The sequence below is a fragment of the Mastacembelus armatus genome, chromosome 7, assembly GCF_900324485.2.
Source record: "Mastacembelus armatus chromosome 7, fMasArm1.2, whole genome shotgun sequence".
NCBI lineage: Eukaryota > Metazoa > Chordata > Actinopteri > Synbranchiformes > Mastacembelidae > Mastacembelus > Mastacembelus armatus.
In genome coordinates, this window is record NC_046639.1 from 19,305,810 (window position 1) to 19,318,965 (window position 13,156).

Consider the following 13,156-nt stretch of genomic DNA (forward strand, 5'->3'; position numbering starts at 1 on the left):
AGCCAATGTAATGACTCTTCTCTGGTTATCAACATAATTCACAAATCATATGAAAACACTGGAAAGACCATAATTACCCAAGCAGGTCAAGGTAAATATCATAATCATAAACAACATAATTATACTCAATAAACCAGACACCTGGGACTGATACTGGCCAATGGCCATAAATTCTTTGTTGTTGAATGCAGACCTGAAACACCAGTACAACGTGGCTGAATTTCACACAGGCCTGGCCTTCAAACACCCTTATCAGTGGACGACTGATTTAAATAAGTGCATGCTCAGTTTCAACATCAGCCCTCACCGCTCGGCTGCTGGCTGAATATGACACTGTTGGCACGATGTATTCACAGTCAACAGTGCAGCCGTGAAGATTCAGGCTTTGAAAGGAGATAGGGTCAAACACACAGACGTGAGAGATGTGTGTGTTTTATACTGTAAACAAACATCTCTGCCTGAAACATGCTTTTAGATGTGCAGGCGCTACAGTGAGTGTGTGTCTGTCTGGCAGGTTTCTGGGTGTGTGTGGCCAAGTGTTTATGGCAAGTGTTTTTTGGACTCTGACAAGGTGGAGCACAGACAGCTTGCTTCCCAGCAGGCCTTGCTCCACATGGGTCAATATGAAATGATGTCACACACACACGCGCGCGCACACACAGAGAGCGAGAGAGAGAGAGAGCAGGGTTATGCTTGTATAAGTTTGCTAATGTGACATTATGCTGGCCCAGTATTTGTGTTGTAGTCAGTTGTGATTGATGAATAATGTCTGAGTGAATAAATGAATAATTTTATTACAGACTCAGAGTCCAGGATAAAAAATATACAGAAAAACAATCACATACATTAAAAGACTATGAGTATATAACAAGATACCTACATATTTACCAGACACCTATACCAGTGTGTTCAAAACTGGGGTTGGTAACGACATCTACATCTCATCTTCAGTGTCTCTACTTCCTTTTTGCAGATTTACTAAATATGCAGTGTCGGACAGGGGTGAGAGCCGCTACCCTGCTAGTCTTCCAACCATCCCTGCACTACCCACTGCTGATTACCAGGTCAGGGCTAGATGGAAAAAGCGTAGGGCAGTGGCTCTCTAAGAACACAGGTTGACCCTTGTACTATTTGCTCACACACTCAAGAATGTTGGACACTAAGGGATTGGTCACTTACCAGAACATAAAGACACCAATCAACATGTTGATCTTTGATTCCTCTAATCAGATCTAATCTAGAGCAAATACTGCAGAACTCAACTGTGTTACTGATTTTATAGCTGACTAGTCAACACAGACTATGTTTGCACTTTTAACGGTGTTCTGGGAAACTCCATTAGGACTGAATTGAGCTAATTAACCAAGATAAATTGTGACCAAATGCATCTCTGTGCATGAATTGAACTCAGCTATTAGTCCGTTCCCAAGCTGTGACTCTGAACAGCTCTGTCAAAGGCTTTAACTGTGTGAGGATGGCTCAGATATGGTAATGAAAGGTTGTGGGGGAGCCTCTGCTGATATTTACCCACTAACATAGTGATATGTGATTGTGGGCTATGGTAACACTGTTTAGTACTTCTGTTAGATAAGTATTTTGTTATATTCCCCGTATGTCAGCAGTAGGTGTTTATTTTATAAGCCCATGTCAACAAGCAGACACTTAAACGTCACGTAAAAGCTTCATAATAACTTAACTTCAACTTCATAATAAGTATTCTGGCAATGTCCTGCCTTAAACTGGTTTTCTTCAACAATTTTAAGAATCTGACATTTAAGAAGTTTGCAGAAAAATGTAGTACATTTGTGAAAGTAAGAATGTGAAAAGGCTTTTGTGCTGAAATTCTAATCCAGCATTGTATCAGCCAGTCATAAAAACACTAAACGTGAGATGCCGTAAAAACCCGGTTAGTTTGAGTTTGATGAGGCTGTTCCTGTACACACTATAAACCTATAAACTACAGAACATTCCCTCTAATGTCTGAATAACATTTACTCCGTCAGACGTCAGTAGTTCAGTCTGTTTATCCTTTTCATCACTCGTGAGACGCCAGAGTATAAGCTGGTCTCATTGTTGAAGATTTGTTGGTTCTCAGCTCTTTTAAGTCATCTGAGGCTTGTATGGGATGAATACAATTTGGACCAATATGAATTAAAATGAGAACCCCATGAATAAAACATGCTTAAGTTTCACCAACACTGTGATACTCAGAAATACTGTACTAAAAACACAAATATGAAAAAAAAAAACTGATGGGAACATTCAGTGCTGAGAAACCAGACAAACTCTGAAATACCATCTACCATCTCGGACACGGCCGACAACATGTTTAGGAGTTGGCAAAAACATTTTCGAACATCACATAAAAATCCCAGAGTGCTCCTGCTGCCGCGTTTTGTAACAAACAAAGACAAGACAGAGAGAAACGATGCCCACAAATCCCATCTAACACATAGCTGAACAACAGGCTTATCCTGTTTGTCCAAGTGAAACTTATGAGCAGAAATGACATAACCACTGGACAGATGAGGCAACAGAACCAATGTGTTTATGCTCTGCAGAGATGAGTGGCAGCTTTACACAGGGTTAAAACTTTGCTCAGCAGAGATGCTATAATTATCATTATCATTATCAAAGATCTTCAATAACATAACATAACATTTTACTACCTTTTGCAGCATTGTGCAGTAGCGTCGCTGCATTTTTACCAGTGGTCAGTGAAGTTTTTGGGTCATAAGGTCAATTGTAATGTGGAAGAAGCTGCATATTGGCATCAACACAAAAGTAAACAGTACAAAGTAGTGGGAAAACAGAGGAGAAGGGAAAACCTTCAAATTGACAGTAATAATTTAGGGCCTGGATGTAAAACTAATAACCATAAAGTTTAAAAGGCATGAGAACAGGTCTCAGGACAACACCCACAACAATAAACTGTCACTGTGAAAACATTTTTACACACAGCAATAACACACTGACTGAAGAAATAAAATATTCACTCCAAGTATTAACACTCTTATCTGGGTGGGAAAGCCAGTAAAACATCCCTCAGTGACTATTATTAGTTTTCTTCTACCCAGGTGAGTTGGTCAGGTGAGCAGCAGTGCGGTGTCACTACTGAAACTTCAAGGAAACCAGGTACCACATATCTCCAATCTACAGGTGAGCAGCCAACACAGCTACTTACCCACAGTAATGCGCTTTAATTTTCACCAGCTCCAGGTCCATTATGGATCCGTTTGTCGCTGGCAGCATATGCATTGCACAGTTTGGTTCTCCTCCCAGACCGGCCCAGCGTCAACCGAACAGCTCCGAACCAGCACGAAGGAAAAGTAAAGTCCGCATAACACGACCAGCACCGTCGAACTCAACTTTCCCACACACTTTAAAGTTTCTGCGTTTCCACATTAGAGTCAGCCTCGGCGGAGGAGACGTCAATGTACGTCAATTAACACCACGCTTCCGGTGTCATGTGTCAAAATAAAACTACACTATTATTAAACTCGTCAACATAAGACATAAAACTATCGCAGTAAAAACAACCGTAAAGCCCATTTATCAACAAACACATAAACAAATAAACAAATACAGGAAAAAGCTGGGGAAAGAACTGTGACATAAAGCTGTCTTATTAGAACACTAAGTGTTGATATATTGGTTTAATAATATCAGATGTTGATTTGCTCATATTTGTAACGTATTAAGTGACAAACCCTACACTCATGCACTTTATGGTATTTTATATTGATTCATGCAATCGGAAATGCTATATTGGAGGGAAAACCTAATATTATATATATATATAACTAAAATGACCATTATACCATTACCATTTTTAATTGATAACCAAACGTGATTGTCTTTAAAAACTCACTAAACAAATTTATAGAGCAATATCCATATTCAGATCTAAATCTCGTAAAAAAAAAGACCCATGTTGGAATTAGGGGCCAGAGTAGCAGCTTTTATTTTGAAATTGAAGTCTCGCAGCGTCAGATCCCGCGTGATTACATTTTCACTCTCTTGACAGGTTCTAATGCAAATTCACCTGTCGCGTTGTTTCTAACGCAGATGGCTGGTTGTGCCAATAAAACACTATGTGTATAAGGCTGTATAGACAAGTGTGGTCGTCGATAGTGACTTGATAATGAATGTATTCCAATTAGACAGTGCTTCCCATTTCACATCCCTTCTGCTTATAATGCTGAGCTGCTCTGCCTCATGAGTAATAATTCAACTTTCTTGTCATATTACAGCTGTAGCTGACAAAGTGCCCACAAGAATTTTATGTTTCTGAAAATTTTTTTATGAGAAAAAATACATACATACATACATACAAGTATAAAAAAAAGTAATAAGCTACTAATTTACTATAAAACATCTCTACATCTACAAACAAGCTAAATGCGTTCAACACATTAATGCAGTAGTTTAGCGCCACTTGCTGGTTAGTTGGTGAACGTCTTAAAGGTGACACTACTATACTGGTGAGCAATCAATGTATTAAAAACAACTGGATCCCTGGTAAAGATAAAACTGTGGTCATGCAACAGAGCAACATCCTCAGATGGACCCAAAGTGACTGCATACAGCAGTGAACGTTTTGTTTCTTTTTGTGTAGGTGTTGTGTATTTCTTTGGAGTGTTTCTGAGTCTCTTTATGGTTGGCTCGTGAGTTTTGAAATAATTAAAGTACCATCCTTACTGGAATCTTTATGGCACAGCTTACTAACATGTTTTATCTGTATCAACATTACACATACTGATTTCAGCCACTAGATGTCACAGGCTACACACTTTTTGGAAAGCAGACATGTCATGGCGTCAGGATGGCGTCTGTGAAACAAAGCTGGATGCAAAAGATTTCAGCCATTTACATGCTCCTGAAGACATAGAAAACTTTCAGTAAAGGTAAAGCTGTCACACACAATACATTAGTAGCAGCAGTCATGTTAGTCGTAAACAGATTAATTTTTTTCATTAGTGTAATAAAACCAAAGCCTACGTCATGGCACCCCTGCCTTTCACCCAATAAGAGCTGAGATAGGGTCCAACAGATATCTGCGACCCTACACATCTCTCACCATCTTACCACTTCTTGAGAAATATTTTGTCCACACATGCACCCACGCATATATGGTGGAAATATATGCATATATGGTGGTAATATATGCATATATGGTGGGAATATACACATATATGGTGGTGTGCAGGGCTCGTGGAAGTAATACAAACGAAATTATTTATTTAAATTTAATTTACATGTGGTACCTCAGTTTTATTGGATTGTAGCCTGCCTGAAATGCAAAAGCAAAAAAAGTGTTAGCTTATACAGTTGGTGACCAGCCGCTGGAGGCAATGAGGAGAAAAAGGACATTACGTTACTGTATACATGTTACTGTATACTGTATAAGCAAATAAGCACTAACCTGAAATTATAAACCCAGCAACTGTAAATGACCATAACAGTACTGATATGTAAGTGTAGTAGTTTCTTGAAGCAGCTGCACAGACGACATCACTGCTCGTATTTCCTTCTCTGACCTTCACGTGGGTCTCTGGGCAACTATTGGATAAGATTCAAAAACAGCTTTAGAAATTTCTCTGTTTTAAAGCAAAACAATTCTGTCACCACAATGTAAGAAAAACAAAGTAGGTAATGTCACACAAATCAAGACTAAAATGACTAAAACAGTCTAGCGTATGTTACCTTTGTTTAGAGACATTTGTTTAAAAGGACATGTGCTACAGGGTAGTCTGGCCAGCCAGACTACCGCTTTTCCTGTTCTACACAAAGAATTACTCTTCTACTCTTTGGCTGAGATTGATTTCCAGGGGGCGGGGCAATGGATGAAGAATAAACCAATTATAGAAACAAAGGATATAATGCAAGCAAAGTGACAGTTAGACCAGACCACGAACTAATTGTAGTTTTTGGTGTAAAAACATGAGAACACAACTGAAGCATAAGTCCGTCCCATTGCAGATAAACGGCTGTGATTGCCCGGCTTTTTTTGAGGCCGGAGAAAAAGATTCTCTATGGCAGCAGTTCTGCCTGGCCAGGCAGTTATAGGGCAGGAAAATCCCTACTTTCATGGTAATTTCTTAACAATGTCTTACATTGTCCAAGCTGTACAGTTGATGCCTTCCAGTGAAAAGGAGCCTGTCTGACACACTTCACACAATGTATCAGTTGTGTTGGTTCCTTAGAGAAAATAGAAAACTGAGATTCATGACACAGGAAGCAAGCGAGAAAACAAGTGAACTCAACTGCATTTCTGTAACAGTCTTTCTTGAAATATAGTCCGATCTCCATCAGAAAGTTATAATAATTAACAATAAGCCTATTTCAAAACATTGAATTGTTCTTGTCCATATACATTATTCAATCTTTCACAGCATAGTTTGGAAAATGGGGATCCCTACAACTACAATACTGCTATACAATATTACTCGATACTACTCTATGTCCCAGTAGAGTAACTTTGGTAGAGGACAGTAATGTGCATGTAAACCTACATAATGACTTTTTTTTTTTTCTTACCAGGTTCTTTTGTCCTCTGACCAGGAGCACAGCGTGCATGTTTCTCTGCCAAACTGCATCCTGTGTCATTCGCCCAGCTTCTGCAGAAATACCCACTTAAAACACCACAGACTGTGTCGGCTGTCGCTGAACACTTCCGCCATGGAAATAGGCCATGAGCTAAAACCAGAGACACATTTATTACTGCCAAATATATATTTTATACAATCTATTATCTTAAATAATGTGATTTCAAAATGTAATGAAATGTGCTTAAATTATATTGATTATAACTAAACATTGTAAATATTGAAATGTGTTCCTGTGGTGCTGGTAAAGCTTCATAAGGATATGTTTTCATATGTTTGATGAAAGAAACTATATTTTTTGAATTGTTAGGGGTCATTTCTCAGACTAACTGCCTGACAGGTACTGGAGGGGCTGGTTGGAGAGTCAGGCTTTTGTCTTACCTGGATTGTCTAAAACAGATGGCCAAATTTTAAGATACACGTTAAATGCAGTGAGCTTATGTTCTAGCTTAGGCCTCTGGGAGCTGTGACTATGAAAAATCCACTAAGACTCAGACTCAGCGGTTTAAGACATTGCATTCCTGAAAAACAGGTGTTCTTAAGTGGAAACCTTATTTTTGTTATTTTTCAGTTTTCTACCAGGTTTCTTCAAGTTTTAATTAAAAAAAAAAAAAAAAAACAGACCTTAAAAGGTACTCCTCATTAATACTTCTTTAAATCCAGCTCCCACTTTTAACCTGTTTCATTTTTGGCAAGACTTTTTTATTTTAATATCCTAATTCAGTTAAATGTTTGCCTTGCCACCATGCTGCACCTGTCAGAATGGAAACGAGCAGAAACTTTACCAACTCATAATGAGATACCTGCGTCACAAGCCGTGCAGAGGAAACACTTATTCAGGCCATTGGGTTGATTCATAAAAGTCCCGCTCTGACAGGGGACACACCGAGTCCCTGAATCTGGCGTGCAGTCTTTTCTCACAATCGTACCTGCTCAAGACAAAAACACCAGGTTCAACAACATATCAACCACTAATTGATTGAAGATAATCTTCACTGAATCACGCTATGAAAATGAGCATTCATTATCGACTCAATTTGACAGGTTAGATTAGAGGAACAAGGTCTCACTGACTCCAGCTGTGCAAAGTACAGACATCCTTTCACAACCATAGCAGTATCTAGACTGAGCAGGTCTTAGTACAATTATGTTCTACCTTCGTGGCACATCGGGCAGCACTGCCTATCCCTTGTTGCATATTCTCTTTGACGACAGTTCAACCCTGATACTGAAAAGGCAGCAAGACAACCTGTTCAAAAAAAAAAAAAACAACAGATTCAGTGTTCAGCCACATCAGTCATTGGGTTCTTTGTATGTCACTAAAGGGATTTAAGAGCAAGACCATATATGCAAACATAAACACCATCAGCCATAACATTATGACCACTGAATAACATATTATTGTGTCCCACTGGCACCTGTCAGTGTGTGGGGTGTAGTATTAGGCAGCAGGGGAACATTCTGTCCTCAAAGGTGATGTGGTGGAAGCAGGAAAAAACTGGGAAGCCTAAAGATTGAGAGTGACTTTGACAGGGCCTGGATCAGAGCAGCCCTCAAACTAGAAGTCTTGTTGGGTGGTCTTGGTCTGCAGTGGTTAGTACCGGCCAGTCTATGGAAGGACAAAGTGAACTGGGGCCAGGGTCATGGGCACAAACAGTAGTGACTATTTGACCAAACTAACAAACATCAAACTTAAAACAAACAACGACTACAGAGCCTGTGTATGTGGCTTACGCAGTACTATTCAGTCCAAAAACCATAAGCCTACCCAGGTGCTACCTCCTGCTTACCTACGTACACCCAGATCACCTGAGGTGCCTGTAGTGAAGCCGCCAAAAACCGAACAAATCAAGATGAAACCAAAAGTAAATATAACTTACATAAACATGCTTTTCAGATAATTCATATACTAGACAAAAATAGATCAATATAATCAACACCATTCAAAATAAAATAAATTAATTAACAATAATGAAATGAGCTTCCTTCGTAGGGTGACCCGGCGCCTCCTTAGAGATAGAGTGAGGAGTAGAACCGCTGCTCTTCACATCGAGAGGTGTCAGCTGAGGTGGCTCAGGTATCTGTGCCCAGGACACGCTGGAGAGACTATGTCACTCGACTGGCCTGGGAACGCTTCATTGTCCCCCCGGATGAGCTGGAGGAAGTTTCCAGGGAACAGGAAGTCTGGGCATCCCTGTTTAGGCTACTGCCCCCGCGACCCGGCCCCGGATACGCGGAACAAGATGTATGGATGGATGGTTGGATGGTTGGATGGATTAAAATTAATAATATGCAAACTAATAATTATTGCAAACAAATGTCAGTTGAAGCAGACACTGATGAAAAGGGAGCTGCGCACTGAACGTAGAGGACTGAAACTGAAACATCATATCGATCTCGAACACCAACGTCTGACAGTATCGATACCTGGATCAATTTGAACAGCTAACGTCTATGTGAAGACAAAGTCAGTGCTATTTCAGAAAGGCAGACCCACATTATCTAACCCTTGTCACACCAGATGTGCTGAACGACACGACACCGTCTGTGTAGTAGGCTAAGGGCTAACGTTAGCTTAGCTTAGCAAATAATGTTACGGGACAACATAGCGTCAGCTACCTACGCTACTATAATACTTACAGAGCGCAACTAATGTCGAAAACATGTTAGCAAGTTAGCTTCTCTGCCTCCTCTTTTCCACTGCTTGGCGGTTACCGCCACCACGTGGACTGGAGTGTGTATCAGGCTTTAACGTTTTGTAAACACTACAGTACCTAAGTACTCTAAGACTTAGGGTCAACAGTCCAGAGCAACGGAGAGTGTGGAAAATTCACGTCACACAACTCACATCTTCCAGTATCATGTTTCCATGTTTCATAAAAGGTTCTGTTCTGTGGACCCACCCAGAGCCTGGAAAGTCCCCACTCTGCTGCCCCTCCCCGTACGCCTGCTACTATTCTTTATTGGTCTTAACTGCTGGTGGCAAACCATAGTATAGGTGCAGTACCACCACCTAGTGGACTGGAGTGTGGACCCTTAGACTGGCTAAACACAAACAAAAAAAAACTACTTTTTTTAGCCCGTTTTCAAATACGTGATCAAAAGATCTCAGATGCTTATTTTCCAAACTCTCAAATCTTTCCTTAATATCGATGATTCTTTCCTTTGCTTGATATATTTACATGTCAATAATTCATGTTCAGCTGCATACGAGTTATTACAATATTTTCATTGCCCATTTACTTATGAATATCAAGTGATGAAGCCCTGTGTCACCTATATGAGTTATGTTTATTTCTTTTGATGTCTACCCATGTTATAAAACATGTTTTTCTACATTTCTATCAGTTTAAGGTTTTGTTTTCATCCCATAAATTTAAAAAACATAATCAAAGGTGATCCAATTATTCCAATATGTCAAATATACACATTCTCTATTTGTATCATGTTTGAGACAAACATGATTCATTTATATGAATATAAAATAAAATTAAAAAGTCTTCCAAATACAGAAAATAATCCAAAAAGTCAGTACCAACCAGGAAAATTTTAGGGTTTATTTAGTCTTTCTCCTGCATTAGGTAATGCTTATTTTACAGTTTTGATTAACCAAATATGTAGTTCCCTTATCCTGTTGGTCAGTTACCATGCAGACTTTGTGATGTCAGATGGCATGATCAGTGCATGGCCAGCAACTTAAAGCTATGTGACACTTTAGATCTCTGCCCCGGTCATTATTTTAATTTCAAAATGCTAGTTTTATTTTAGTTTAGGTATCTCCCTTTTTCTCCCAGCCAACTGTTCATCCAGTCTGCTTTCGCTTCCCTATTGACCACACAACTTATTTTATTTCACTAATACACTTATTTCATATATAAATGTATATATATATATCTCCATATATAGATATATATGGATGGGATGTCCCGACCAGGGCATCACCAGTGTGGGCCCTTAGGCAAGGTCCTTAACGCTACTAGCCTACCTCATTACAAATGAGCGATAGAAATACTGGAGTCATATCGGCTCGGACGTCGCCCGGGTCAACAAGGTCCGCGTCAGGTGCTAGGGGACCAGGGCAACCTGATGAGAAATGGGCTACTGGAACAAGACACTCGTGGACGAGGGCTGACAACAGAGAACTGCTGTAATGCTACTACATGAGTAACCCCAGCGATAGGGGTTACATGAAGAGGATGTGGGACCTATGGAAACTTCAAAACCCACCATCTATACTAGGGCCAAAACATCTAGTAGCTCAGTGTTCCAACATCTGCAAACGGCAACTGCTATCACAACTAGAGATCGAAGAAATACAACACAAATGCTACGGCAAGGGGGAGCCAGGAGATTGGGTACCAAGCCCCAATGACAAGCCCCCACATGCTCAACACAAGAGCAGCTGACCTGAGAGTGAAGATCGTGAGCAAGATGGACACCTGGAACCTCCACAGCCGGTTACCAAGAGTAAGTGAAGTACTCTCTGGAAGTCTACTAGAAGATGTGAATGCAGCATTACGAACAATCCCCACTGTGACCATCACCGAGACCAACAAGCTGATATACACCACGGCAACAGTGATCCTTGAGATGCTTGGCCAAAAAATACATCCCACCACCAAGGAGCAGTACCCTGCATGGAGAAGGAGATTAGAGGCAAAAATAAGGACAACACGGAGAGAAGTCAGCCAACTATCAGAACTGCAGAGAAGGGGGATGAAGTTGGGTAAGAAATACAGCAGGCTGTCCATACCAGAGGCCCTGGAGACTGCCAAACAACGACTCACAGCCCTGGCCACACGCCTGAAGAGGTACACCAGAGAAACAGAAGCACGGAGAATAAACAGGATGTTCTCCACCGAACCAACCAAAGTGTACTCTCAGTGGGAGGGTAGCAACTTGAGAACAGGCCCACCACAAGGCTGGAGACTGAACAATACTGGAAAAACATATGGGATAGGGAGGCATCACGTAACACCAATGCCCAGTGGCTGGCAGACCTGAGAGCAGACCACAGCAACCTCCCTGAACAGGAACCAGTAAACATCACAACAGCAGATATCCAAGAAAGGGTCTCAAACATGAAGAACTGGACAGCACCGGGACCTGACATGATCCACACCTACTGGCTGAAGAAGCTAACTGCCCTCCATGAGCGCCTGGCAGCTCAAACCAACCAGCTGCTAATGGATGGGACTCACCCAGAGTGGCTAACTGAAGGCAGGACAGTCCTGATCCTGAAGGACCCCCAAAAGGGAGCAGTCCCATCCAACTACCGTCCGATAACCTGCCTCTGCACAACATGGAAGCTCCTGTCGGGCATCATAGCGGCTAAGATGAGTAGGCACATGGCTTAATATATGAGCGGGGCCCAGAAAGGAATGGGTAAGGACATCAGGGGAGCAAAACATCAACTACTGGTGGATAAAGCAGTCACTCGAGACTGTAAGACCAGACAGACCAACCTGTGCACCACCTGGATTGACTACAAGAAAGCCTACGACTCAATGCCTCACACATGGATCCTGGAATGCCTGGAGCTGTACATCATCAATAGGACCCTAAGAACCTACATAAGGAACTCAATGGGACTGTGGAAAACAACCCTAGTGGCCAACCTCAAGCCGATTGCACAAGTCTCCATCAAGTGCGGCATCTACCAAGGAGATGCTCTGTCCCCGCTGCTGTTCTGCATAGGCCTGAACCCCCTCAGCCAGATCATCACTAAGACTGGCTTCGGATACTGACTACGAAATGAAGCAACCATCAGCCACCTCCTGTACATGGATGACATCAAGCTGTATGCCAGGAATCAGCGAGACATCGACTCACTGATCCATACCACCAGGATATACAGCAACGACATTGGAATGTCATCCGGACTGGACAAGTGTGGTTGAATGATAACAAAGAGAGGGAAGGTTGTCAAGACTGAAGGAGTTGAACTCCCAGAAGGCAGCATAGCAGATGTTGAGGGAAGCTACAAGTACCTTGGAATCCCACAGGCAAACGGGAACCAAGAAGAAGCCGCAAGGAAAACAGCCACAGCCAAATACCTACAGAGAGTAAGGCAAGTCCTAAGAAGTCAGCTAAATGGGAAGAACAAGGTTCAAGCCATCAACACCTATGCCCTGCCGGTCATCAGATATCCCACTGGCATAATAAGCTGGCCAAGAGAGGACATAGAAGCCACTGATGTCAAGACAAGGAAGCTCTTCACAATGCATGGAGGACTTCACCCCAAATCCAGCATCCTGAGACTGTACACTAAGAGGAAGGAAGGAGGCCTGGACTGGTGAGTGTCAGAGCCACCATCCAAGATGAAACAGCCAAGATCCATGAGTACATCAGGAAGATGGCCCCAAGCGATGGAATACTTAGTGAATATCTCAGGCAACAGAAGCCCGATGCAGAGGAAGAGGAGCAAGAACCATCATGGCAGGACAAACCCCTGCACGGCATGTACCATCGACAGATACAAGAAGTGGCTGATATCGAAAAGTCCTACCGGTGGCTGGAAAAAGATGGACTGAAAGACAGCACAGAGG

General features: G+C 41.6%; 2 protein-coding genes across 5 annotated transcripts in view; both read right to left on the reverse strand.

Moving 5' to 3' along the window:
• prkcz (protein kinase C, zeta) overlaps positions 1 to 3,402 on the reverse strand; it is a 73,219-nt gene extending 69,817 nt beyond the window's left edge. The window contains exon 1 of one of the 2 annotated variants that reach the window (XM_026332150.1): positions 3,185 to 3,402. In XM_026332150.1, coding sequence (XP_026187935.1) covers positions 3,185 to 3,258 — 74 coding nt within the window. In that variant the 5' untranslated portion in view covers positions 3,259 to 3,402. The remainder of the gene's footprint in view (positions 1 to 3,184) is intronic. The other variant, XM_026332152.1, reaches the window with a different exon arrangement.
• Positions 3,403 to 4,619: 1,217 nt separating this feature from the next.
• On the reverse strand, positions 4,620 to 9,554 carry LOC113146289 (tumor necrosis factor receptor superfamily member 14-like). Of its 3 annotated transcripts, none has more exons than XM_026333691.1 (7): positions 9,457 to 9,554; positions 7,765 to 7,857; positions 7,412 to 7,537; positions 6,541 to 6,699; positions 6,117 to 6,201; positions 5,426 to 5,562; positions 4,620 to 5,293 (listed from the first exon to the last, which is right to left on the reverse strand). In XM_026333691.1, exons 2-7 carry the CDS (start codon positions 7,775 to 7,777, stop codon positions 5,250 to 5,252), a joined length of 564 nt encoding a protein of 187 aa, XP_026189476.1. In that variant the 5' UTR covers positions 7,778 to 7,857; positions 9,457 to 9,554; the 3' UTR covers positions 4,620 to 5,249. The 3 variants fall into 3 exon arrangements, with proteins under 3 accessions (XP_026189476.1, XP_026189474.1, XP_026189475.1); XM_026333689.2 differs by lacking the exon at positions 9,457 to 9,554 and adding an exon at positions 9,249 to 9,442; XM_026333690.2 differs by lacking the exon at positions 9,457 to 9,554 and adding an exon at positions 8,027 to 9,434.
• Positions 9,555 to 13,156: the final 3,602 nt, after the last annotated feature.

What these genes read in the sequence shown, in the direction of transcription:
- LOC113146289 (XM_026333689.2), bottom strand. Translation starts at nt 9,273, where the DNA reads ATGTTTTCGACATTAGTTGCGCTCT. An exon ending in CTGCACGGCTTGTGACGCAG is followed by an intron (nt 6,700 to 7,411) that starts GTATCTCATTAT and finishes CTCTGGTTTTAG; the next exon opens with CTCATGGCCTATTTCCATGG. An exon ending in TGCTGGGTTTATAATTTCAG is followed by an intron (nt 5,294 to 5,425) that starts GTTAGTGCTTAT and finishes TTTGCATTTCAG; the next exon opens with GCAGGCTACAATCCAATAAA.